Here is a 27048-nt window from a genome sequence, read left to right as displayed (position 1 = left end):
ATTATAATTAACATAATATCACATTTTAATATTACTAATGATTAATGATTACATAGACCACTAATATAATAGAATGCTTAAATAAATAGAAGAGCTATATTTTGTGTTACGAGACAAACTCGTTTTTTAAGAATGTAACGTAATAAGCGCCCTTGAAAAGACTTCAACGCTTACCCGACTGAAGTTCATTGATCCACGCCATTATTGAGCATGCTTTAATCAGATTAACTTGAATACAACTATGTGACTCGCTATTATGTAATGTATTCAATACATTTGTCAAATTGAATGATGACCGTAATGTTCGATCATCGTGTATTTTTAGCGGGAAAGTCTGGAGAGGAAACTGACTGGAAGCGTCTATGTGTAATTGTTGTGTTCTTGCCCCACTGAAAAAGAAATAACTTTTTAGGTTACTGTGGCTCTAACGTTTATTGATGAGTAGTCATCAGAAATAAAATAAGGAAAAATCGTCAGTTATTTGATTGAATAACTTAAGTAAATACTTTTTTTGCAAGATTAATTTTAGGTTAACTAAGTACCTATGTTGGTTATGAAAGAGGTTGGTTATGGACAATACTAATAAAAATATTCTGATTTTATTCGCATCTAGCGCATTTATCTCGTGTTCAATCGTCTACTGTCGAAATAGCAGTTTTTTTTATTGAAGTTTTAAGAAGATATGTTTTTGCGCTAACGCCTTACAATATTGCACCTAATAATATAAGGCTATTTCCCGCTTTGATCATGGCGTCTAAGTAATTATTTTTCTTAAAAGTGATGCTGAAGCTGATATTTATTTTTCCCAAAAGTCTATTAGTTGACAGACCATTCGATTTGAAGCGTGAACAATAGTCAAGTGGCAGATGAGTAGTATGGAGACAGAGTGCCAGTGATGTGGAGCTGGGCGAGGGTGTGGTGATGTGCGGGCGCGTGGTGCTGGTCGGCAGGCGGAAGGCCGGCGGCGCGTGGCGCGGGTCGTCGACACGGCTGCACTTGCACCGGGCGCGCTCGCTCAGTCCGCGCCGGCTCCTCGCAGGGGAACAGCGTCGCATGCGTGCTCGGCTGCAGCGCTCACTTGTTGCAGGAGGCGGAGTCGCGGCACACGTGCGCGGCGGCGCGACGCTCGGCGCCAGTGCCGCGGCGGCCGGCGTGGAGCGCACAGCGCCGCACGCGCCGGCATGCCACGCTAGAGAGCATGCGGCTGCCCCTGCTGCCGCTGCTCGTGCTGCCGCTCGTGCTTGCGCGCCCGGCAGCAGGTGAGCCCATTTATACTTAACCCAACTCCAACCACCGCTCCGACTGTCCCCAGTGAAGTTCCCCAAAGTTTACTCAAGTTTCGCTCCGGGAAATCGCATTTCGTGAACTTTACAGCGTCTGCATTCAGTACTGCACACTACAGCAGTGAAAAGTCGTCCCCTCAAAAAAGTTTTCAAGTTAAGCTCGGCTACGGAAAATTGAAAAATTTTGGGAAAATTTACAATTAGTATGTAAGACGTAACTACTTTTAAAATACTTATTGCACGCGCTTACGGTAAAGACTTCAGGAAAAGTTTGTGTTAGTTTCATGAATCGTAATTCCGTAATTACAACTCAATTTTAAAACACCGATACTTTAAGTTACTCAAGTTTCTTGAACGCAAACGCCTTATCAGTGAAAAGTTTCTTACAAAAAGTTTGTCTCACTTTCGTCGGGAAAATTGCATCTCGTGAACTTTCAGCGCTCGCCGTATTTATAAGGTTACTTGGCAAAGTTTTCAGTTTCACACTTTCTATAATGGGTACGTAAATTGTTTTGCTTTTATTTTTGTCTTTAAATAATTGTTTTGGCACAGTTGCACGTGATAATTAGTTTTACCTGATCAATTGGCTTGTAAGAGTTATTTTGGAAAGGTTGAAGTGGTGATAAATGTCTTGTGATGAATTAGTGTGTTAGTATAGTGTTTGGTCTTGCGGTATAATGGATAGTGGGGTATTAATCAGCACATGTGATAAGTCGGGCCGAGGGACCGGTGCGACGGCTTCCGTACGGAGTTACGCGCCGCGCGAACCGTTTTAAACGCAACAACTTATATATTAATTAACACGTTTTAATGTTACGTTGTTTATCACAACCACGTGAATTTTAGCCCGATTATTAACTGAAATATAAAGGCTTAAAGATGTTTTAGTTCCAATAAGATTTATACATGCGCATTTTTTTTGAGGAAGTAAAAACCAAAAGTTAATTTACTATTTTTCAGATTTAAATTTTATATACAAAACTATAATATATGTGGTCATTTAAAATTATTTAAATTATCGATAGATATAATCCAAAGAAAATGTTCATAACAGAGATTCCACTTTACCAGTCAATTGTGAATATTTGAAAATCACAAAAACGCAACTTTATTTTCTTTAAACGTTTGACGATTTTCTTTCACATAATCATCATTCTATCTATTTTATGTTTATTATAAAAAGCATTTATTCTTAATGAATTATTGTAGATGAATGAAACAGGCTCAGATGCAAATTAACTTTTAAAATCAATTGTATTCTAACGTAGTTGCGTTAAGCGCATACAAACGTACAGGAAGACTTTACATCTCATTACGACTGCCACAGATGTTAACTTGCTATTTAATTATACATTTTATTTTATAGGAAAATCATCGTTTATCTCATGCTTTCACAGTTTTCTATCAACCTAGGTACCTGTTGGGACTTTCAAACATAAATTTTCTTTAGTCGGTTGTAAAACCATATTAAAGTTTATTCTAAGTGATTTTTTTTCTCGATAAAATAATGCCATTAGATACTGTTTATATTAGAAGGGATTAATTAACTATTAAAACAAGTTTAAAATATGTTTATCGGTAATCGTTCAATTTAATGTAATATTAATTATTGTCAAGTTGTAGTTTCCTAAGGTTAGCAGTGAAATTAAAAAAAGTTTCAAACAGACAAAGATGTAAGTCTTTCCAAATTAAGTCTCTGAAACGTGTGGAAATTCTTCAAGCAATTTACGAATTGAGTAATAATTCTTATTTCGAGACGACTTTTTATTAAATATTCGTATTATATCGAAATTTCATAGATTTTTCATCAGTTTAAAAAATCCTACTTGTCTACATAATCAGGTTGACTTTTACCTACCGTCTTACAGAACAAAATTAGATGCACCACTTATTTGGTTAAAATGTGCCTATAAAATACCTGTTTTGCTTTTATTTTTGTAATAGTTATAATGAGCAGAGTATGGTTTTCCTCTTTTGGAAATAACAATCAATCTCATAATATGGGTTTCGATACCGGATTAAAATTACGATTTTTTTAATAGAGTAGCTCACAAAGTCCATTGAGTGTGTATTACACCATGTGTATTACAATTCATCGGGCACAACTCCAACCCTGAGTTATAATTGAAAATTTTCTCAATAAAAAAATCTTCAAAAATGTGACAAAAACTTGTAGCTATTTGGCCGATGGAGCACATAGTTGCATCGGCGCGGAACCCGCAGGAAACAACACACTTGTTACTCTGACAGTGACGAGAACTATTCACATGTGTCATTTACACCACGAAATTCAAGGAACCACAAATAATGAGAAATTTCAACAAACGAACACGTACACCATACATTTCTCATAACACATTAAAGCAATTCTTTCTCATCGTGCTTCAAAATTCAATTTCATTTTTATGTCTTCAGAAAAAACATGTCATATATTTTTTACATAAAAGAAGATTGCATTTATTGCTGCTATTACGCCGTGCACCTCCAAACTAATTGATTATAAAACTGCTGCATTTTGTACCTGTGCGAATACTAAATAAAGACTTTATATTTGCCTGTCGATGCAACATCATTTGCGAGCCAAAAATAAACTTTCAAGCACTGCATCCAAGTCCCAAAAACTCGGTCGTATATTTTAATAGGCTATAAAAAGTGAGGCAGACCTCAGTAAGGCTTGACATTCGCGACATGGTGGTAACTAACCGGCGGGTGATTCTCTTATTTTGACAATTAGTTTAGCACTTGCCTTCTGTCAAGACTAGCGGCAAGTGATAGTTTTCATGATAGAAAATTACTTTCAGTTATCAGATATTTTCGTTTACGTACTAAGTAGTTCCTAGTTTGGCTCCTGAACGAATGCTTTTAATTTTTTCCTCATTTCCTCTTTAATGAAAAGTTGGCAAAGGGATCCTCACGTATGATGACCACCGTCTCTTCTTACGATTTGTGACGTCATTTGGCGCCTTACGTTATTCCATAGATCGAAAAAACTAACAATCGTAAGGGCTTACGCAATTACCCTTCTGAATGAAACTATTTTTGTACCAATTTTTGAGTCGCGTCGACTTTGAATAATTTGCCCATAAAACCGACTAGTTAAGGCGCGTACACGCAGCACCAACGTTTAAGTGAAATTAGCGGCAGTTAGCGCCTACTTGTATGTATTTAATATCCACTTAACTGAATAACATAATATTTCTCTGTCTGGGAAACATCCGCCGGCCGGCTAGACCGCCGCGCGGCTAGGCAGCCGCCGATATCATATGCATGTATGTTAATTACTTGTTTTTACTTCACTAACTTCGACGCGACGTCTGGTTGATTTCATGACCCTCGTGAATTAAAATAACGAGTCAACGCTGATGACTTCATTAAGGATCTTGTGAAAGGATAACTGATAAGGCGAGAACGTATTCACTTTAAAATACTAAACTTATTGGAGATGGCCTGTCATTATTTAGGTTTTATCGATATGACTTTTTTATCCAAATGCGATATTTCAGTTTTACAACCTAACACAATTTTATGTAAGTAACTAAAGAAAATATACCTAGTCCTTTCTACATTAAAACCTACTGGTAAACAAAATCCTGCGCGTCACGTAACGTAACTTCGTACTTGCCAATATCAAGTGATGCGTATTGTTTCCCAAAACATACAAATTAGTCATCCTGGGTTTGGTGATGTTTTGGCCGGGTTGGTGCATATTTGCATGTGTAAATAAATAAGTCCGGTCGTCTGGGCGATCTGCCGGCGCCGTCGATGATTCCAGAGGAATTACTACTGAACACCTGCGGGCTGGTGACGCAGGGTTTATCGATATCGATAATATAAAAAAATATTAAAAAATTGAATGGTGATGCCTTTGTGAAAATATGGCCATGCTTTTATTAAACGTTATGACTTTTTGCTGGATCTATAAGTCTAATGCTTGAATTAAGTATACGTTACTATAATAACCTAGGCGCAATTTTGATTTATGCCATTTAGCAGTATAAATACAATTAGGGTTGCACACGACGAAAACTGATAAATTAAACAGTGAATTAAATTTATTGCTGTTGTCGCCGCCACGTTGAGGAAGATATATTGCGAACACGACTCACGCCGACACTTTTGGGAAATATGACGATTGATGAATTTATCGACGGACAGGGCGTGCGCTCGGTCCCCGTATGTCGTTTATTGTTCTCCAATATGCACATTACGTCGCCACTAACGGGTTTATTGCTTTGGAATGAACGCGGCCGTCTGCATGCCAAGCGGCGATTCCTGGTGATCGCCCCTTTGAATTATGCGCACGGGCACGCTTACGCGTCTGCATTCAATCGCCTCACGAGATTTATGTGTGTCCCGCCTGTTGGCCACATACAAATATTTCCATGAATTTCGACGTGAGAAGCCCCGGTCTGCCCGGCCGCCTCCGAGCACGCTTTACATTACCATCACTTCACTACTCCATCTGTTTTGTGTTATCGCGCGTCTAACTCCTCAACGTGTAATGTGCGCAGATTGTTGACTTCAAAGCAGTTATTAATCATACGTCTCGGACCTGTTTGTTATCTACGTTGATGTAATCGATTACAACGGTATATTTTAGTTGTATCGAATCGAATTCATTAAGTAAATATGTCTTGAAGAAACAAGACCAATCGATTATGGTGTGACTGGTTTATTATCACTAGTTATTTAAATAAATCTTTTTGAAAGTTGTTGAGTTTTATCAATTTGTAAAGTGGAGCTGTTGAAATTGGTAGTGTAATTTATCGATATCGCGTTACTGTACGGGTGTCGCATCACTAGTTTGAATACGAGCGCGGTGCAGTCGGCGGTGCATCGCGCACTCCCCGCTATTGTGAGTGCTCTGTGAAAAAATCGTCGGCTCGCGACCGCTCGACCTGCCAAACCGGAGTATTTTGTGTCTCGCCACTTGTACTTATTGTCTGCCTGCCCTTAATTAGATGTAGTATTTACTTGTATGCACAACTTGTTTTTGAATGTCAGTCAGTTAGTATTTTATCGTCTTGCATTGTTTAGTTTGCACGGTTTATTTCGCGACTGAAAATGATCGTATTTCGGTCAGATACATTTTTTATTGAATTCAAATTTTAGTACGAAATTGAACTATTTACTTAATTTAAAATAAACAAAATTATATAAAATGAATCATGTCTATACTAGCTAATCATGTTTAACCATATCTAATTAGGTACTTATTTTTGAACGGATGCGGATTTGAATTTGCTATAAAGGGGCTCGGAACCAGTGTTGACCAGTCGGCCTTTTAGTATTATATTACTTCCGGGGATTATTTTATAATATCCACCTCTTTACAGCTTCCTTTATTAAATAAAGGAACCGCTTGAAATAGATACTTCTAAAAGATATAAAATTATAAAGCAATGAGCAATCTCAGCTTAATTAGCTAGGTTCACAGCTATCCCTACGAAGTAAGAAAAGCATTACATTTAGTCATTATTTTTATAAAATGCGCAGTTTTCTTGCTATCTGCATGTTTAATTCTAAAAAAGAACAAATCTGACAATTAAAAATTATGACTTCCACTTATCACTATTTCACGTCTTATTAAATACAAATATTAGTATAATATTTAAATTACAACCTTGTTCATTTGTGGGCAGTGAAAAATGGTACTTATTTGCCAGTTTAATTGCTGTATATTATATTAAATGTTTAAACGCTGTTGCTATTGCTGTATATTATACCACCCAAAACAAAAATGTGAAAGGCTGCCAAGTTCGATAATATGGGAATGCTTCGCCTATAAAAGAAGTGAGATCTGAATAAGTACCAAGTTCCATACACATACCTCAGTTAAAAATAGTTACTTTTTAATGATGTTACTTGGCAAGTTTTAATAGAAAATTATATACTTGATTCATTGCTTTTAGTAGGTTTATAACAAGGTGTGTGAACTTGCCAAGTAACATCATTAAAAAGTAACTATTTTTAACTGAGGTATGTGTTGGCCACTTGGCCATTTTCAGATTTTTCCCTTTACCTTGACATAAAGACCTACCTCCATGCCAAATTTCAAGTCAATACGACCATTGGAAGTGGTCTAGGTTTTTGATGAGTGAGTCAGTCAGTCAGTCAGTGAGTGTATAGTAAAAATAGCGATTTTCTGACGTCAATATCTCAAGACCTACAATAGGTATATTAATGAAATTTTGTATTTTAGATAAGTGAGGGGATCTCAACAGATACTAGAAATTTGATATGCGGTCGAATTTGGCCCGAAATGGTTCGTGTAATATAACCCACGGCCGGTGTGTCGCTTTTTTTTGCTCGAACTTGGCGGACACACTGCCGTGTGTCTAGATTAAATGTATATCACTCACGAAAAATAAATTTATTACAAATATTATGACTTAGCTCCCAAGAAATATTCTAATTTAATAACTATGTAAACTGCGATAGTCTAATGTTTAAATATTAATAAATCTGAATATTTAAGCAGAGTTGTCTCGGCTGCTCAACTAACTTAACGGGGACATGAATTATATCGTTTACCCTAACAATTATTCTGGTTTAACGCCCCAAAATTAAAATATTTAATCAAACGGCTAGACGGCGACTTATCATATTATGCAAAATGTGCTTTCAACCCAGACACCTGTTTAAATGTCCTTCATCGTCCCAGAAACAAAAACTAGGTCGCCGGGAGGCGGCCAGACAATCACAATTTTAAATAAGGTACCCTTTACAGGCTAGACGGACTTTACAATAAGTATATAGATGCATTTCATTAGCTACCCCTAGGTGTTAGTTTCAGGAGGGTTTATTAGGCAGTCTGAGACGCGACAGGCCTTATCACGGCACTCTCAAGTAAGACGGTAAAGCTTTACGGCTCATTAATAGTGATCATCTCGCTAGTTTGTCATTTTATAGCGTCGCTTCCATTAGCAAGGTAATTTGTATTAAACCTGGGAAATGTGCCGAATATGTTGATAACGGTGTGGAAGACTTTGTAGTAAACTTTTTTTTTTTTTTTACAAATTAAATGGTTTTTTGTCATTAAGATAGAGATATATGCATGCAGCACCAACTCCTACACAGTTGATTTTCCGCAATCAATCCAGCGTATTCATAATTATCTTTCGACGTTACAAAATCTTCCAAAACTATCACCAAAATAGAGATATCTAACAAACAGGATGCACGGCCTTTCGAAAACGTTCAAAAATAAAATTAATCAACACATACCTATGACATTTTGTTTATATCCGAGTTTTCCGACGATCTGCCAAAACTAATAGCTGGATTTCGTAAATCACTCTTAAATATTATTATTTGGACGTAATCAAGCCAACGGATGTTGTTCAATGATTTGTTGATAGTAAGAATAAAACGGCCATTGAATATAATTAGACTAACCGATTTAGACGCCACTATTCTTGGGCCATTCATTATGCCCACTAAAATAGGGTTGCACCGGGTTCCACATAATATTATCACGTTTACAATGTATACTAAAAAAACTGTGAATTGATTTGAAATTCGAATGTTATAAAAGTTTGTTGAAATTGGGCAAAACGCGCGCATACCTATTGTTTCTTTTTTTTTTGGTTATTCGAATTTCGAAATTTAAATTCAGCCAATGTCTATGAAGTCTATCGAAAGAGGTTTCTTATTTTTTTATATTGTGGTTTGGGGTTTCCAGCCAGCCCTGTTCCCGTACATCACAGTTGACATGCTGACGCGGATGAAGCGCCGCTGATCTATTTCCAGCGTGGCCGCTCTTGACTCTTCACTTGTTTGTTTTTTGTGATCGTTTAGAATTCCCCCGCTAATTGCTCCAACAATATTATCTGTATACACATCGGATTGTTACCGAACTATTTTCATGGAGATTGTGGTTCTTGCAGCTTTTTTATTGTGTGTTCCAGTTTTTATGAGTTCAATTATTTGCGCATTTATATAAAAGTTTACTTAATTTAAAGATTAAATTCTGATGTAATTTTAAACAATAACTTTTTTACAGTAACATAAAGTGACTAAAAAATTAAAATAATTATTAAATCATAATGAACGATTGTCTCTACATTTTAATTTTCACTTATAATGAGTGACTTCTTCAAGTTTGAATTTGTTGTGTCTACACTGTTATTTTTAAGGTCCAAGACAATGGGTCCCACATTTTTAGGTCCACAGTTTCAAGGGTCCTTGTCTGCGAAGCTTCTTCAGATCTCGACCTAGTTTTCAGGAACTTGAGACGGCTGTGTAAAATGTAGAAAATATTATTTTGTTATTTAATAAAGTCTTCGTAGGTTTAAATGCCGTTAATACAATGTTCTGCATGAACCTCATCGAATCACGTAGATTCACAAAAAAGGTTAGTCTTTGATCGCAACCATTGAGGTTGCATGGTAAAAAATACTTGAAACTTTTTTCAGTCACATATTTTGTAGAACCGCTTCAATTGTTTCTGAGAGTCGTCGTTCTTACATTTACTTTTAACTCTTTATTGGAATAGATAAATATCGAACACTTAACATTTCGAGCACGAGCAATTCCTTTTATTAAGGCAAATTAATATGCAATACTAGTGTCTTGGACCTGTGTGGCCTATACAAGCAGTGATGTGACAAATACCCAGAATAAAGAAATAGAGAATTTGAAAAAAAAGATACTGTGAAAAAAAGCTTTAAGTTGTTAGAGAAAACTGATACTTAAATTTTTTTCAAAAATTGAAGACTTTTGGGAATTTACCTTCTGGTAAACATTGGCGTAGTTAGTTTTTTTTACCATTAGATACATATCTAAGTACAGGCTAGTTTCTTAGTTTCTACTGACAATGCCCGCGCTTTTAGTTATAAGTCATTTAAATGCCTTTCTGACAAATAAAATCAATATTCATAATAATCAATATTTCTATGGCCTTTCGTTAACAGTTAACGTTGCGAGAAATAAATCAGTTACAAAAAGTATCGCAGCTATATACCTCACTATATCTTCTGGCAGTTTTAATCGAAATGTACGTACATAATGTATGAGTGAGTTTGATATGCTGAATTAGGAGCGTGCCTCGTGTATTTAATTTATAGGATCGTAACCCCTGAACACCGTGACGATGAAAAACACACAAGCCATGCTCAGCCTACGTTTTGGTTCGCTACAGATTTTTTGCGGCAATTTCTCACACCCACACAATCAAGCCGGATCTCGGCTCAAATTGTGGCGCCAAAGTTGACGGAACCAAGCATGTGGATCGAGTATTGAACTGAACTGTAGCACTTATAAAAGAAAAATCTGGTTAAAAGAATCAGCTTCCTTTTTAAGCAGGAGTTAAAAATGAAAGGTAAAAGAAAATAAATACATAAAAAGATATATTAAATTATTTCACAAAAGTCCCCAAAAGTATCACAAAATAAATTATTTAATTAACTTCACCTTTCAAATTGTCAGCCAAATAATAAGATCGATTCTATGAAGATCCATATTTCATCACGTAGCTCCATATCTGTTATCAATACGTTTGCGCGGGAAGATATAAGCAACATGCTTCTATGGGCAGCGAAGTCAACGTCCTCTCTCGCCACACTAAAATCATATTCGAATATATTTACATTTCTCCAAAGGTGCTTTACTGCCAATACTTCGAACACTGAGAACCGGTCAAGCGCTCCAGACATTAGCGTGCACCATATATCAATTTATACTTTCGTGGCTTCATTAATAACGCACCGTCACGTCTGTGTAACGACTAACTATTGGCCGCGGTTTTACTCGTGTCCCGAAGGACAAACTACCATACTTGCATGTAAATACAGCCTGTAATACTAAAAGATGTCGAAGCTTTCCAATACTGAAATATTTTTTTTATCAGTCCATTACTTATAGAGTTTTTTCGCTACAAAATTACAAGAATAAAATAAGTATTTCCCTCCACGAAAATTTTACAAAAAAAGATATTTTAAAGTCGGAAAAAAAAACACGTGTTTCTGCCCGCGTGAACGGTAGCTGCGCGCGCGACTATAAGCAACCAATGAGGCGGCTAGGACGATCGTTGCTTTTCCCTCTCAAACGGCCATTGTCGCTTTGATTGACCTAATAGGCTGTCTGCTAATGCTTAGGTCATGTTCAACGTGAATATTTTTGTGGGTTTTTATTTTAATAAACCGGTTCTTCATTAAATGCAGTTTAATTAGTTCTAGCTTTTTTTTGAGATTATATTGCTTGGCTTGTAGCAAACTTAGTCGTTATTTTTGCATATTTTGTGTATATTATGAAACAATTATAAAAATTGCATCATCCACAAGTTCTGTAGTAACAGAAATAATTTAAACATTTTAAAATTAGATAGAAACTTCCCAAAAGTATATAAGTGGTCTAGATACCTATACTACCTAAGCCTGATACTGAATCAGACGGGAAAACACGGGATAAGCGCGTAGTTCTCTCAGACGAAGCCCAGCAACAACCGGTTCAATCCCAGACGGCCGCGAAATATATTCCTACGCGTTGAATAAAGTTACATATACCTGCTTCGTTAGCTGTTTCATGATTAACAGGCTCGCGGCTAATAAAACACCTCGTCATGTGGGTAATAACACTATAATCTCTTTTGCATTGATTTATTTTGAGCAAACTAACGGTTGATTACGTAACTGTCTGAAAATTTGTTATGCGCTATGACTAAACAATATGTGGATAACCTACACTACCTCGTGATATCGATGGAACTGTTTAGAAAAAAAGCTCATGAGAAAATACGTGATGCATTGCCGTGCTGCTTCAAAATTAACGCATAATTTTCCTCAAAGATAATGCCTATGAAAACTATTTTGTAAAGTTCATTAACATTCCAAAATTAAATACCAAATTATGCATATTTTATTATTTTTAATGGACTAATATCAATAGAACCATCCTCCTTGAATTTCAAAAAAATATTTATGATCACGAGACTTAATTAATTTAAATTAATTCATTATAGTATTTGTAAAATGTTGATGAATAAATTCCTGAGTGTAAGTCATTGGCACCAAATTAATTACTTACCTAGTAACTTGCGATAAATTATAATGCTTATACCTATCAACTTATAATTACAAATTTTAAAAAAACTTAAGAGATTAATCACCTTTATAGCAACAGCCTATTCTCTTACTCCTAAAACTTACCTTAGTACTATTTTCTTGAAAAGTAGTGTGTATAGACAAATTGATCTTCAGCGGAATGTCCCATCATCCGTCTTAACTCTCGTCTGTCGTCTCTCAAACTTTATAAAACTTATAACCACACGATATTACCCAAACAAACACAATTAAAGTGTAAACCAGACGACGGCGAAACAATATCTAAGAGATTGCGATCAATCAAACGTGTAAAGTTTACACGTTACAATACGCTCATCGATCATCAAACAGGCCGGAACTTTTACAAAGTTGAACCTTAGATCCGTAATTTCGAGCGAATAGTCGTAAAAACTCAATCGAGTACTAGTTATAGGCATGACGGGTTGCGGTCGTTCGGTCGCCGAGGCGAACGGCGCGGGCGCACATTGAAAAATAGTGTCTGGCGGTCGTCTAGCCCGCGCAGCCGTGCCCCGTGACTCACGCGCAGGAATCCAACCGAATACGGAGCTCCGTGCCGCCTGCGCAGCGTCCAGACACATCTGTTCAATTTATGTTTAGTCTGGACCCGGAGCAAGCGTTTTATTATGCCTTCGTATTACAATTTTGTAATGTTCACCAGATGTAGTTCCGGCTGTTCATTAAAGAAGCGGTCCATGTTATCTTTATGTATTTTACATGACACGGAAAATCATAAAATTATATACTTCTAACGGTTTTTCTTTTTCAGTTTATCTTTTCCAAAAGGTTACCAAACTTTTACGGACTTTACTTTTAAGAACTCGGATACATTTAAGTTTACCACCAAATCTCTGATAGATATAATAAAATCAGCATATTCTAAGTAACAAATGATAATCGGCATAGCTAATCTGTAAATCATGATTATATGGTGTGCACTAATAGAGTGCCTATTTAAGGAAATTCCTGAAAAGACACGAGAAACAGCTTTTACAAAAACAGTACGTAACAACACTATTTTTACACAGTAATCAGATGAGCTTTTTTCTATGGCATCTCGCAGTTCAGCCTAGGAGGCTGTGTACTGCTTAGCCGGTCTTTTCCCTGTGGATGCCTAGAATTTAAGGCCTCCAGCCTGGGGTAAACAGATGAGTGAAGTAATGAATGTTTTTGTTTTGCCAGCCGGGATCTGCTGGACGGGGATGGACCGCGGCGGGCGCTGTAGCTCGGTAGCGGCCCTGCGCGTGGGCCGCGCCGAGTGCTGCGCCGGCGCCTCTCGCGCGCCAGCCGCCTGGAGCCCCCGCGATCTCGACAGCGGCGAGATATTCTTCTACAAGGCGCTCTCTGGAGGAGTGCCCTGTGTTGCTTGTGCTGGTATGTTCATTTTAAGCTATTCAATATTCTTTTTTGTATGTTTACTATGTCTAATTCAGTAATCCCTCTCGGGCCATTTTCCCAACTATGTTAGAGTCGGCTTCCAGTCTAACTGGATGCAGCTGGTGCCAGAGTTTTACAAGGAGCGACTGCCTTCTAACTCTCTCTTACTCTGACGGGTGTCAAATGATTAAGATTTAACTTCTGTGGTTAAATGGGTAATCTTGACTAGAATGTTTCATGAGTAATTTTCCTATTAGGTATGATATATATGTTCTAACTTCATTTTTTTTTGTCAAAACGAATGTCTAATTTATCGAAATTATGGCTATGATTCTGAAAGTAAAAAAAATACATAGGTAGTACCCACGTATTCGTTTTCTATCAGAATAAAAAATTAAAGTAAAATCCATCGAGAATCTGTATTATTCTCTAGTCTATATCATTTAGTTTATGGACCAAAAGAAGCCAGGTGGAGTGTGCAACAGACAATGAGCTAGTTAGCGGCCTCCACAATACACATTTAAATATTATTGAACGTTTTTCTCCAGTATATTTACGACAGTTCGCCGAAGCTGCTTCCTTAGTTAATTAAAGACATGGCCACATCCTTCCGGGCGCATTGCTTCTAGGAAAAAACACAGCGCAATTAGAATTCAAAGAAGGTATTGTTTTTGTAGTAATTTGAGCCCAGAATGACGTCAGGTAATAAGTCTAGTCGCGGTGTGATTATTATATTAGTGATGGTGACTGAAATGACTATTGTTAGTGAATATGTACTTACAAAGTTTTGTGGCCATGTCTCATTTTGTTTTTCAGTAGAATGAATCGTATTACCTATAAGGATTTATTTTATCTCTATGGTCTAGAATAGAGTTGGTCCATTTTTTTATTTCATCTGTTCGATTAATTAAAACCTACATCCAGGCACAAATTAAAAATTATTTTGTGATTCATGTGATAATTTTTAACCATTTTACATAGTATTATGTAAACAAACGAATCTTTATTTAATATTTATATTCATATTTTGCTTAAGTGTTTCAAATTGCAAATAATTTGCTACGGTTGCTGACTTTACTACCAAATTATCACAAAATTAACATAGTCAAGATCTTGTCGTTTTGTTTTACTAAACATTTTTACGCATACACTAACTCATACCTACTCCTTAGATTTATTTTAATTGCGCTCTCAGTTGGTTGGTTATTTGCGTAGATATAAGCTTTTATAAAAGAATGGTAAGAAGCTATCCCAGGGTGAACGTTCAATCCGATAAGCCTGTTTTATGCGAATATCGAATAAATAAAATACTTAAACCTTCTCTTTGCAGTGTCGGAAAGACTGGCATGTTTTAGCCATAGATCGTAGATACCTTTAAAACAAAACAATAGGTTGGCACTATTGGCAGTAAAACAATTGCTTCAATAGACAGACAAGAGACAGACGTGCCGAAAGCCCAATTACGCCAATCAACTAAACAAACAGATAAACTATATCCCACTAACAATATTGTTCAGCAAATAATAAAATTGGGACGTCGAGTGCATCGTCCGATAGATGAACACTGCGCATCGAATCAACACAGAGTTGGCAACACGTCAAATATGTGATCATTTTAGAAATAAACAAATAATTTCGTAAATAAATGAATTGTTTTGGCAGAGAGGGAACTTATGTAAAGGCATTCATCGTCTTGCGCATATTATGTACCAACGTTTTAACTGCAAAATCTTGCTGGCACTGAAAAGACGAAAGTTCCTAATTATTGCTTGTAAACGAATTAGCACGACTGCTGAGTATAGCCTGTTATTAATAATTTTCGCGATAAAAATAGATAGCATCTTTCAAAAATAATAGCCGCTCAAAATAAACCACTGACATTAATTTGTTTCTTGATTTTTTTTATTTAAAATAAACGAGTTTCTTTTCTCGTGTGAAACTCAAATTTTTACAAATGTTTTTGCTTATGCGTGGGAGAATGACAAACACGAAACAGCAACTTTTTTAATCGTAAAATGTCAACCGTTTATTTCTCATCGGTGAGAATATAGTGAATGTGGCAATTTCTAGTTTTGTCGTTTACGAGCGATTCAAAGGCGGTGTGTTTAATCAAGGCATTTCTGCACATACTTATTTGTTGGGATACCGTGTAAGCTATCAAATACTTGATTACATCTACATGCTAGCAATTTTGTGCCTACGGTAAATTCTTACATTCGACACATGGGACTGTATTTACGTGTATGGTGGAGGCACTATATTTTTTTCTAATAGGTAGATCTCAGTAAATTAAATGTTTAATCCTGTAGCGCTTTTCTTGTAAGATTTAAATTTATTTTCACCTTATTTTCTTTGAACAGAATCATGTGCCGGAGTATCGTGCGGCAACGGCCGACGCTGCGTGGTGCGCGGCGGGCGCGCTCGCTGCGTCTGCGCCGCCGCGTGCCGCCGCGTCGGCGCCGTGTGCGGCAGCGACGGCCGGACGTATCCGTCGCTCTGCCGGCTGCGGCGCCGGGCCTGCCGGAGGCCCGCCAAACACCTCGTGCTTGACTATCCGGGACCTTGCCAAGGTAAGGTATATTTCAATAGCCAGCTAGTAGAAAAAACGAGTTTTGAGGAATTTTGTGGAAGCTTGAACTGGTTAAAAAGTTTGTGGAAAATGACTTCATCCTAAACTAGCCGTGTTCCCATAATTTCACCCGCGTCAAGTGGAAATTTTTGCCTGTACCCTAATAAAATATAGCCTATGATACTGGGGAATAGTGTAACGGTCTTTAGAGTGTCCTCTTCATTATATTAGTATAGATAGGTTATGTTTTTTCTGGTATAACTCTAAATTGTGAAACAAGTCTTCGTTCTCATTTGCAATTGTAACAAAAAATCAAAGGGATAAGACACAGAACGACATTTTAAAGATCAAGATGTTTGATGATCTCGTAATTCGTGAGTCTGTCCTCAGCAGTTATGCGTGATACATTACGTCCCTATTCATTTATAATATCATAATCAGTGAATGATTTATGCGCTCTCAGTTGGCAGCAGCTCGGCCGTCCATCATCCTTGTTTAGGGCAGGTAGCCAGGCGAACTAAAATGCACTAAACAAACCAAACCATTAGGTATGTTTGATCGTCATTCCGGCTGGAGCTTTCGAAAACAAACTCATAAGTCCGTATTTATTTCAGCTCATAAAGCAAGCATTTCAGTATAAATGAATAGCACTATAATTACATGGACGATTTAAACAATCAACTCCATAACGCAAGCCGATTCATGCTAGTTGACGATAGTTTAATCAACCGTTGAATACATTATATGTATTGATCATGAACACGACAATTCGCGGTATCCTCTACCACTATACTAATCTGATGTATGATTATTAATACCACGATGAATATCATTCACAAATTACTCCATGCATAGCCACGTACATCGTCATTCAATTATTATCTATAACATCTGCACTTAAGTTGCATATTAATCGTAGGTACATCTAACTATATAAATAAGCACATGATTCATTGCCGTTCAGTTGGCAACAGCTCGGCGATCCATCATTCACAATTGCGGGCACCTAGTAACTGTCTGGATAATATAATAATACCTGAACATTGTATAGTCGACTGTTTAAAGCCCCATCAAAGTTTACTAGCAAATTAATAAATAAATAAATAAATAAATAAATTATTGGCGCGCTCAAGCTTGACCGAAGCTAACGCTTGCCACGCTTATCGCCCTCAGACTGTTCAAATGCACCAACCTCTGACGCAAATCCACGAGAATAACAATATCTAGGTCTGACAAATAATCATTTCTAATTTGAGGTGCGGGTGCAACAATCTGTTATTCAGATTCTTTAGGTAGCCACTTCAGAACTTGATGGAAATGCTATGAAAATACGTATGTAAATGCCATGAATATACAGAAAACATATGTAACACTGAAAAGATTAAGAGTAGACACCAATACCAATAAAGATCAGAGCAGATTTGGACAAGTACCAAGTCATAGGTGACGCATAGGCTTCATTCATACAAAATTTAGTGACGTGCAACACTTGCGTCATTCGGTATCACCACGGTCACTTTTCGCATCAAGACCGTGACAATTAAGAACATGTTCACGTTTGTAATTATTGGTGATTATTGCCGCTGTCATGTCCCAATGTGATGATCATAGCACATGGCGGGTTAGCGAGCTTTGATTGTTCGCGCAAAGTCACTGCGCAGGTTGGGTCTGCGCCGGTTCTGGCAGCATTAAGAAAAGTCCAAACCGAAACCAAACCTTTATTGAAAACCTTTAAAACTTCTCCAATAGCTTTGCCTACGCCTATCAAATAAAATCAACTTACCTATAATTTCAAGCACATTTTATTTTTCCGCCTTGCCGCCTACACTAGGGCCGCCAACTCGGAACAATCGCCTATTGAAAGTCATGGAACTTTTTACTTAGCTCGCTAAATGGGAGTTTCGCGGATTTTCTTTTGTTCATTCGCGGTCGGGTGCATTAATCCTTACTGCCGTAAAGACCGGACACACCCCTACTATCGCGCTAGTAAATTGCCCTGTTGTTCCTAGAAGGCTAGCTACATCTCTATTGGGATCGCGACTCAATAATGGCTCATTGCGATGCACGATACGTCTGGACGAACGCGTCTCGCCCGAGGTGCATGAATGTGAATGAGTGCTTGTTGCCAACCCATGGTTCTCGACAGACCTGAAAGCTTTCGAGAAAAAGTCATTCAAACGTGTGTTCACAGGTTCCAGACTTTTAAATCTATTTACGAAATTATCACTTAGGTGTCCCTCCCTAACAATAGTAAAAATATATCATGTTGGACTTTGAAAAAATGTATTACTTAGTCTTGAGAAAATTCCTTCCAAAGAATGAAGTACTTACTTATCGCCTACTTAAAAACTACTTGACGTGCGGGACTTCGAGTTCCCATAGTTTCCAGTACTACTACAAACTACAACAGTTTAAGTGATCGTTTTTTGTCGGTGGTAGGCCCCGGAGGTAACTAATGGCAGTGTTATAGGTAAATAGTGGGTAAGGGACCGATGTAATTTTACCTTATTGACCTGTAATTTTTAAACACGTCGTAAGTCATGTATAAACGTAGGATAAAGTAGCTTGGTAGCTTCTTTACCTGACTAGGTAAGATTTAAAAATTATTCTGTATGCGAACGGGTAAACATTTTTTTTTAATAATTACAGTACGTGGTACCTAGGGTAAACCGAGGTATAACTGGCCACTTTCAATTATTAGCCACTATTCACTTTGACTGCATAAATTAAGAACTATTCTCATAGAACGCCATCTATTATTTATTTTTAATATTACCTACTCAACTAGCTTTCATTATAGTGACAGTTTTTTCCTCTATGAACACTAGCGCCAAAAATATCGGTCATTTTGTGACAGCACGCGTACGAGTTCCGACGTGAACGGTAAATCCTTAAATTTTTTTTAAGGTAATGATTGAATTTAAAAGTGAATTTTGTAATACTTCGTGTAGTAAACGTGAGTTGATTGTGTTTGTGGTATTGTATAGATGGTAAACGATCGTTTTTTAAGGTTTTATTCTGTCAGTATCTATAATAAAGCGAGATTAGTGGGGTGGCCAGTTATTGATTTTCATTTTTGTGTATTTTCATTTATTGGCCACTCATGCCAGTTACTGAATTATACGCTAATGTCCGAATTTTACGAAAAAATAAACATATTTAGAATGAGTATAAGGCACACTATCGTGTAAAAAAAATCCAGATAAAAATATACACGTTTATCAGTAACTGGCATGGGTGGCCAATTACTGATAGTTGTATGGCCAGTTACTGACGGATTTTTTTTTGTTGGACAGATTTTCTGAAATGTCTTTAAAAAAACGCCAATACTCTAAAGAGGCAATAGAAAATGCTATCAAATTTATTGAAAACAATGAAGGTATCCAATCCAAATAAAACAATTTCTGTTGTCTCAAATATACCTTTCTCGGAATACCTGAAACAAAATCATAATCCTGCCCTTATCCCAATTTTATTTGGGGTCGGCGCAGCATGTTTTCTCCTTCCATACTCTTCTATCTGCCGTCATCTCACAAGTAACATTCTTTCTACTTTCACACAATCCATTTCTTCCTTTCCTTCTTTCCACTATATCCGTCCACATTCATACTCATCATGTTCCTCACAACATGATTCTCATTCCTCCGCATCACATGCCCATACCATGACAGCCGGTTTCCACGCAGTTTTTCTGATACCGGCGCTACTTTCAAACTTCCTCTTATATACTCATTCCTCACTCTATCCATTTGCGTAACACCACACATATGTACCTCTTAACATTCTCATCTCTGCCGCATGCAATTGTCTTTCATTCGTCGCTTTTGTGGGCCAGCACTCTGATCCATACAAGACAGCAGGTCTGACAATACTCTTGTAAATTTTCCCCTACCTGAAACAAAATACCTGAATACCTGAAACAAAAGTTGCCCGATTTTCCCAAACGACAACGAAAGCGCCAAATTGAGCGAAACATCCAATCAATATGTTGACAAGATAAGAGAAAAACAATTAAAAAAAGCAAGAAGAAGATGCCGCAAAAGAAGAAAGGAAGAGATTACGAGAAGAGAAAAAAAGTCAAAAAGAGAATGATGTACCAAATAAAAAACTAAAGAATAAAACAAAAAAGACTGCTACTAACAAAATTATAAATAGTCAAGACGAGTCCAAGAAACTGTTGGAAAATAAGAAAAACCGATGTGTTACTTGTTGTGACTATTGTTTGAATCTAATAACAAGAAGGGTGATCCTATGTAGGCTCTGTAACAAACAATTTCATGAGAATACCATTGTCTCACAGGATTCATATTCCTGAGGCTGAATGTGATTCTTTTTTGTGCCATAATTGTTACAAAGAGAGAGATTACTCTACATCTGATGATGATGATGATGATGTAATTAATTAATTTAAGCACGTCAATAACTACAAATGATAAGTTCCTCGTTACCATACTATGATTTAAGTGCAAACGAACTGTGGTATACTGATCTCATTAAATTAAGCTAAGTTGTAGTTTTTTTTTACGAATTAAGAACCACCTTGTTAGAATTTGTTTTATTATGTTTTTTAAGTTTTTAATTTCTAATATAGTTGCTTTATTCTATATATTTTAATTGATTTTAAATATTATTTTTGCATGGCCAGTTATTGGTATTATGGTGGCTAATATCTAATTTTAAATGGCCAGTTACTACTAAAAAATACTACTTTTTCATTCTGTTAAAATATTACTACATAATTCTATGTTGTTTCATTTTTTACTCACTAATAACGATAAATGGATACTTGCTTTAACTAAAGTTGATACAAGAATATTAATTTCTGGACACATTTCTCCATGGCACTTAAATGAACAACTCGCTGTCCTTAAGTGGCCAGTTACTGGTGAGTTTACCCTACCTAACCTATATTTTAGCATAATAGGCATATTTTGGTTTGAAAAGCCTTTTTAATTTAGTAGAATTCGAAACCTATATCATTACAAAAATAGTGCTTTTATGCATAAATAACAAGTTACTTTGTACTTGTGCATTTCGAGTGCGGTGCAATATGTAATTAAATTCAGGTGACCTGAAAACAATCGGATCATAACAATTACCTTCGCGAATATTTATAGGCTGGGCCCCATCAATATTCTTGAAGGTTACCAAGCAGTATTATTTTGAAAAGGTGAACAAGATTTAGGTGCTTATGTAATTGTAGGTGTGAATACTGAAGTATCTATTCAATTTGAAGGATTACGAGTCAATAAAAGATTTCGGAATGTTCACATACCTAGAAAGCAACACATGCCAGCTTACGGAAAAAGAATTTTGAAAGTTCGTTTCGGTTCGATCATCACAAATACATCTTAACAGTCTTATATCTACCTACTGCATGCTGTTGTGGGTACGTGCCTACCTATTTTATTCCTTTTGCCAGCCAGCACTCTGAACCATGTGGGATAGCAGGTCGAATCTTTACCTGAAAACTTGCCTTATTCTCTTCATTTTCTCTATATGTTACTACCTGAGCTCAGAATAAATACATTTCAGGCCCAACTTAACTATACAACTGACTGGCACTCGCTTACCAAATCCAGTCTGTAGTTACCCTTACAACACGGCGGGTAGAACCGGGCGCGACCGTTATACCTGCGTTCAATCACACGTGGACACAGCGCTGAATGGACCACATTATGTATTGGTGTCCAACCGTCTTTATTCACACTATGCACTCTCGTACTTTCCTAGTGAGGTTTCAATAGGATTATTGTAGTGCAGTGTTAGTGCTTGCTTGGTTCTCTTTTGTTCTGCATTAGCATAGATATGAGTAGTTTCTTAGTGTTGTAATTTGCGGAAAGTCGGGCCTATTGTGTCGAGTTTTCAGCCTGGTAGCGTTGGGGAGAAATCTTTCATAAATCGGTAGATTCATGAAGACTGGTGGCTTTTAAGGGGCAGGTCAATTTATGAAATAAACACTTTTATTCCTATAACTTAAAATCTTTGCTTGCTTAAACCTACAATAAAATACTACAATTTTATCTTAGAATTGAACTTACGTAAGTTACAAAGTGTCGCCTCGAGACTTAAGTTAATGTTGCCAGTTTCCAGCTAGGGAGAGGTGATGTCTTTATAGCCCGATGGGTGCTGCTACATCCAGTCACACACTTCCTTACGACACCCACGGTACAAGATGTAGGATGCAGATAACCATCAAGCCATTAGATACACTGCACAGTTATTTTCTAAACCAGTCTCTATAAATAAACTTTACGACTAAAAACTGCTTAGCTACATTTATATTTAAAACGGATTTTCAAAATTGCCTGACAAGTTTGCTATTTATTGAAGGGAAACTTGCGGTTGTAATATTTTATGTTGCAGCTTCCTTAATACGTTATACGTTTCAAAGATATGCCGAGAGATTTTGCAGTTGCAGAAATGATTTTAACCACATCCGTGTGTCACCTTGGCGCATGAACGTCGGCTTGCCGTGGGCTGTCATAACCGCAGTCGTCTCTAGAGCGACCCAGACGTCCTCATTCCATATTATGAATAATATTTCGCGATAATATCGATGTAAGCTCGGCTCTAAACGCCGCCACACCACTTCATCTCGTTTACGAGCGAATAGGCCCACAACCGCAGCGCATATACCTGACATAAACTGCTCATTGTAACTGGCTAAATATACATTTTATGTAGTCGCTTATTACAGGACAGTTTCCTTTTTATGTCTCACGGTTTTCCAGTACCGGCTTATAAACGGGACGGGATTGGGAGATGAAGGTTTTCTTTTTACTGTCATGTATTACGTTTAGGTCTTCAACGACGCAAAAATTTACACCTGGAGATGTAAAATGTTTTTAAATATTTTCAACTATAATAAAGTTTTCATACAAGAAGGCTTTTCACATATATTTTATAGGCTCTTGATGGTATCTATAAATAGGTGTATTTTCTAAGTATTATATAAAGCAGAAGTGTACCGGGCCGTCTGATCAGAAACGATAAATTCTACGTAATCTACAGTCTAAAGTCGGACACTCGATCGTCTAGAGCAGCGCTCCATAAACCGCAATACGATACAATCCCGGGAAACAGCGGAATTAACACGCCGCAACTGCTTTGACTGATTACTATCACGCCGTAATGTTACACAGACATTTCTATGTAATAGCCGCACCCCTAGAAAGTTGCCTAGATACAATTAACTTTATCTCGCTCGAATTTATGGCTTTTAAGTATAGTGCTCGGGCAGACTTTTATGTTTAACTATGCTACTCCTGTTTAGAGATTATTATGATAACTGTACAATCAAGTGTACAGTTGCACACTCAGGCGCAATCTTTTATGAGAAATAGTTATTTATGAAGTTAAAGCGGGCTTTAAGGAAAATTCTGCGCTTTATTTACAGCCAACGTTTTTACGTTCATTTACGTTTCCAAGACACATTTTCCAAAATACCTACATCTGTAGTGACTTACATACATACGGAACTGATTCCGATAATTCTTTTATCCTCGTAACATTTGACGTTATGAAAATATTCTTATGATATGAACTTACACAAGCATTTGCACAGACACAAGTGTACTCACTATTCCTTCACTCTCATAGCCCGATGGGACGGCAATCCGAAGATCCGGAGAGAGAGTGTATAACCTTACACAACCGTCCATCATTTAACTATCTAGAGCCAGTTAGTCATGACCACTATTTGCATGTCACAGAGGGCAGTTGCGAGGGCGTCCGTTGCGGCGGCGACAAGCGCTGCGTGCTGGACGCGGAGCTAGGCGCGCACTGCGTCCGCTGCGGCGCGTGCGGCGTGGCCGGCTCGCCCGTCTGCGCCGTCGACGGACGCACTTACGCGGGTGCCTGTGCTCTGCGGAGGGCGGCCTGTGAGAGGGGCAGAGCACTACCGCTGGCCTATAGAGGCCCTTGTATAGGTGAGTGATGTGTTTACTTTAGAAATGTCTGCTAATATATGAAAAGATCAATATGAGGTTCGTTATCCTATTTATTTGGAGAGGAGTCGGATTTTTGCTGACTAACCAAATGCCAGAGTTAGAATTACATAAATGTCAGAGTTCCATTGTCTCTTGTCTCTGATGAATATCCTACAAATCTGGCTTTCCTGAAGTCCAACTTAGGTACCAGTGGTTCAAGCACCAATTATTGAGACTGTAGTTAAATAGTTCGTCTGCCTGCCTAATCTGGTCTGGATCTAGTTTCAATTGCTTAGGTACTTCCAATTGAAGACATTTTTAGCACGCTCCTCAATTAGGTGATAGTCATCACATAGGTCTCATGCATCTAGCATCACCCACAGCGAACGCGACATGCGCGTCGATATCGTGCGGCGCGTCGCAGCGCTGCGTGTCGGGCGGCGCGTCGGGCGCGCGCTGCGTGTCGTGCGGCGGCTGCGGCGCGGCGGCGCGGCGGCAGCTGTGCGGCAGCGACCGCCGCACCTACCCGTCCTGGTGCCGCCTGCAGCGAGCCGCCTGCCACGCCGGACGCGTCGTCGATCCGCTGCATACTGGACCCTGCAAAGGTAGCTTTCCAGCCACTCTCTATAGATGCTCAACGAAAAATTTGAATGTAGATTTCGTCTTGTTATTGCACATTTCGAATTCCCACGAGATCAACGCTAGATACACTAGAAGCTTTTTGAAGTTTGGCACAGGTTTTAACGAAAAAAGAAAAAAACCAGTCTAATAATTACTCTTTCAAGTTTTGTTGGAATTATAGACACTAAGATTATGGCTATAAAAGATTGGTATAATCTACCTACACAGATTAGTATTAATGAAAGCCCGCAATTTGAAAATAACTATGTATTACACGTACCCTTAATAAATACTAATAATTTATCTTTTGTCCACAGGCAACAAAAACATAACGGACAATAGTGTGATTGAGAGAAGTGTGAGCGAAGTGGACACCACGCGCGTCCTATAGTCATAGACTAGTATCGTGGATGGTCCACCGGCTTCGTAGTGGTTCGAGCTGACGTCTGCCCACTGTGCAACCAGTCGGTACATCTACAAGTTAAGCGTTTCCTTCTCAGCGAGGACAAAGGGTCATCGTTCAATACTCATTGCTAACAAATGCAGCGGTTTTAGCTCAACATTGCAAACAATTCATAATATCTAGTTGCTAGTACATCTACCCAAATTTTGTAGAACTTTACGTAAACCAGGTCTAATTCTATCAGCTTATACCCCCTCCAACTTGCAGTGACCGCTTGCATATGACTCAAAATCATGTCAGATCTACTCAAATTCAAAAATTCTTAGCTAGTTTAGACTTAGAGAAATCTGTCAAGCCTGATGCACCCTTTCAAACTTTGTAGATAAATAATTCTATATACCTAGATTTAAATAATTAACACTTACATTATTAAATTTGAGCACCAAATCGTACTTAATATTTAGTCAAAATGTTAAACATAGGGACTGTAGTTAGCACAATATTTGGAACTTAGGTACTTTCTATATAAATAAATTCTAATTTCCGTATTGTTGAACGTCGCTACTATGAACGAAGCTCGTATTAGGATGAAATGTTACTTTCATCGGACTGACATATTGTTCTTAAAATTTAATTAACTCTTAGTACTTTAAGACTTAAATAATTTTACTTCACGAGATGTGGTTAACGCTTAATGCAATATTTATTATTAAGTTACGAGTATGAAGTTTAGTGCAATAATTTTATTGAAAATTGTATGAAATTTATGTTATATGTTTTGTTTTGTTTGTCTTTACACATGGCTCGTGATGCGTAGCACAAGAAACGTCAAAACGTCATTCGGACATGTTTACAGTGTTATACAATACGTTTTCAGTATTATGTGTATGTAAGATTTTTAGACTATCGTTATTTTCGAAACATTTTACATTGAAAATTAAGTGATTTTTATAGACTGTAGGTAAAAAGTAATTTATTGTTACTTTTAAATTATTTCCAAAAATGTTTCCAAGACTATTTGTATGTGAGTTTTATCTTCGTGAATTTCTCAAATGAATCAAAGCAATGTGTGATGTCAAAGTAGTAGAAACAACTGTCTCGGCGTCCTTCCTAGCTTTAAATAGTTACAAGTTTTTCTACTATTCATTATATCATGTAATGGTATTAATTCAGGACAGCGGATGACGAAGCTTTAATGCATACTTAATACTTTAACTGTATCCATGGACTTGGACTGTTAACGCTACTTATGTTTAGTCTGGCCGTTGGATAGGTCGCGCGATGCATACAATGCCGTAGAGTTCACGCCTGTTTCTGAAATGCGAAGAGTGAAAGCGCAGCTCAATAGTTGTTGAAGTCATTGTATAGTCATAAAAGCTTAATAATTAATTATATTATGTTATTTTTTATTCGAACGAAAAATAATTATTGTTTATATTTGTACTTATTTTTAATATTGTGAACAAAACAATACATAATACAGTAGCTCGGCTCTTGTCAATTATTTCCTAGTGCTAATCACGTTGTTAACTGTGTCTGACTATAATAATACTAAATTGTTGTAGTTGAATTCATTGCAAACATTAGATGATTTGTATAATATATTGTCCTTGTTTCTTCATAAATATTTTACACTGGTATCTGTTTTATCATTTTTATCCATTAAAAAACTCCCTTTTACTAAAATTACAATAGTGACTTTCGAACCACAAAACAAAAAATACAATCAAGTATGTTCCATATATTCAAGACTAGGCACTGTGTGACATAAAATGTGCATAACAAAGATTCAATAACTTCATCT

The 27048-nt window shown here is 37.2% G+C and overlaps 1 protein-coding gene across 1 annotated transcript; it reads left to right on the top strand.

The window, feature by feature from the left end:
- The first annotated feature begins 1022 nt into the window (after positions 1 to 1022).
- LOC124638580 (follistatin-A-like) lies at positions 1023 to 26884 on the top strand. Its single transcript, XM_047175599.1, is given in 7 exon segments — positions 1023 to 1193; positions 1195 to 1259; positions 13526 to 13717; positions 16081 to 16290; positions 24005 to 24220; positions 24604 to 24825; positions 25159 to 26884. Coding segments are annotated over 7 exon segments (1119 nt in total). The 5' UTR covers positions 1023 to 1053; the 3' UTR covers positions 25233 to 26884.
- Positions 26885 to 27048: the final 164 nt, after the last annotated feature.

This window comes from Helicoverpa zea, chromosome 17, assembly GCF_022581195.2.
Source record: "Helicoverpa zea isolate HzStark_Cry1AcR chromosome 17, ilHelZeax1.1, whole genome shotgun sequence".
Lineage (NCBI taxonomy): Eukaryota > Metazoa > Arthropoda > Insecta > Lepidoptera > Noctuidae > Helicoverpa > Helicoverpa zea.
Note: the sequence above shows the minus strand (reverse complement) of the source record. Positions and strands in the feature narration are given on the sequence as shown.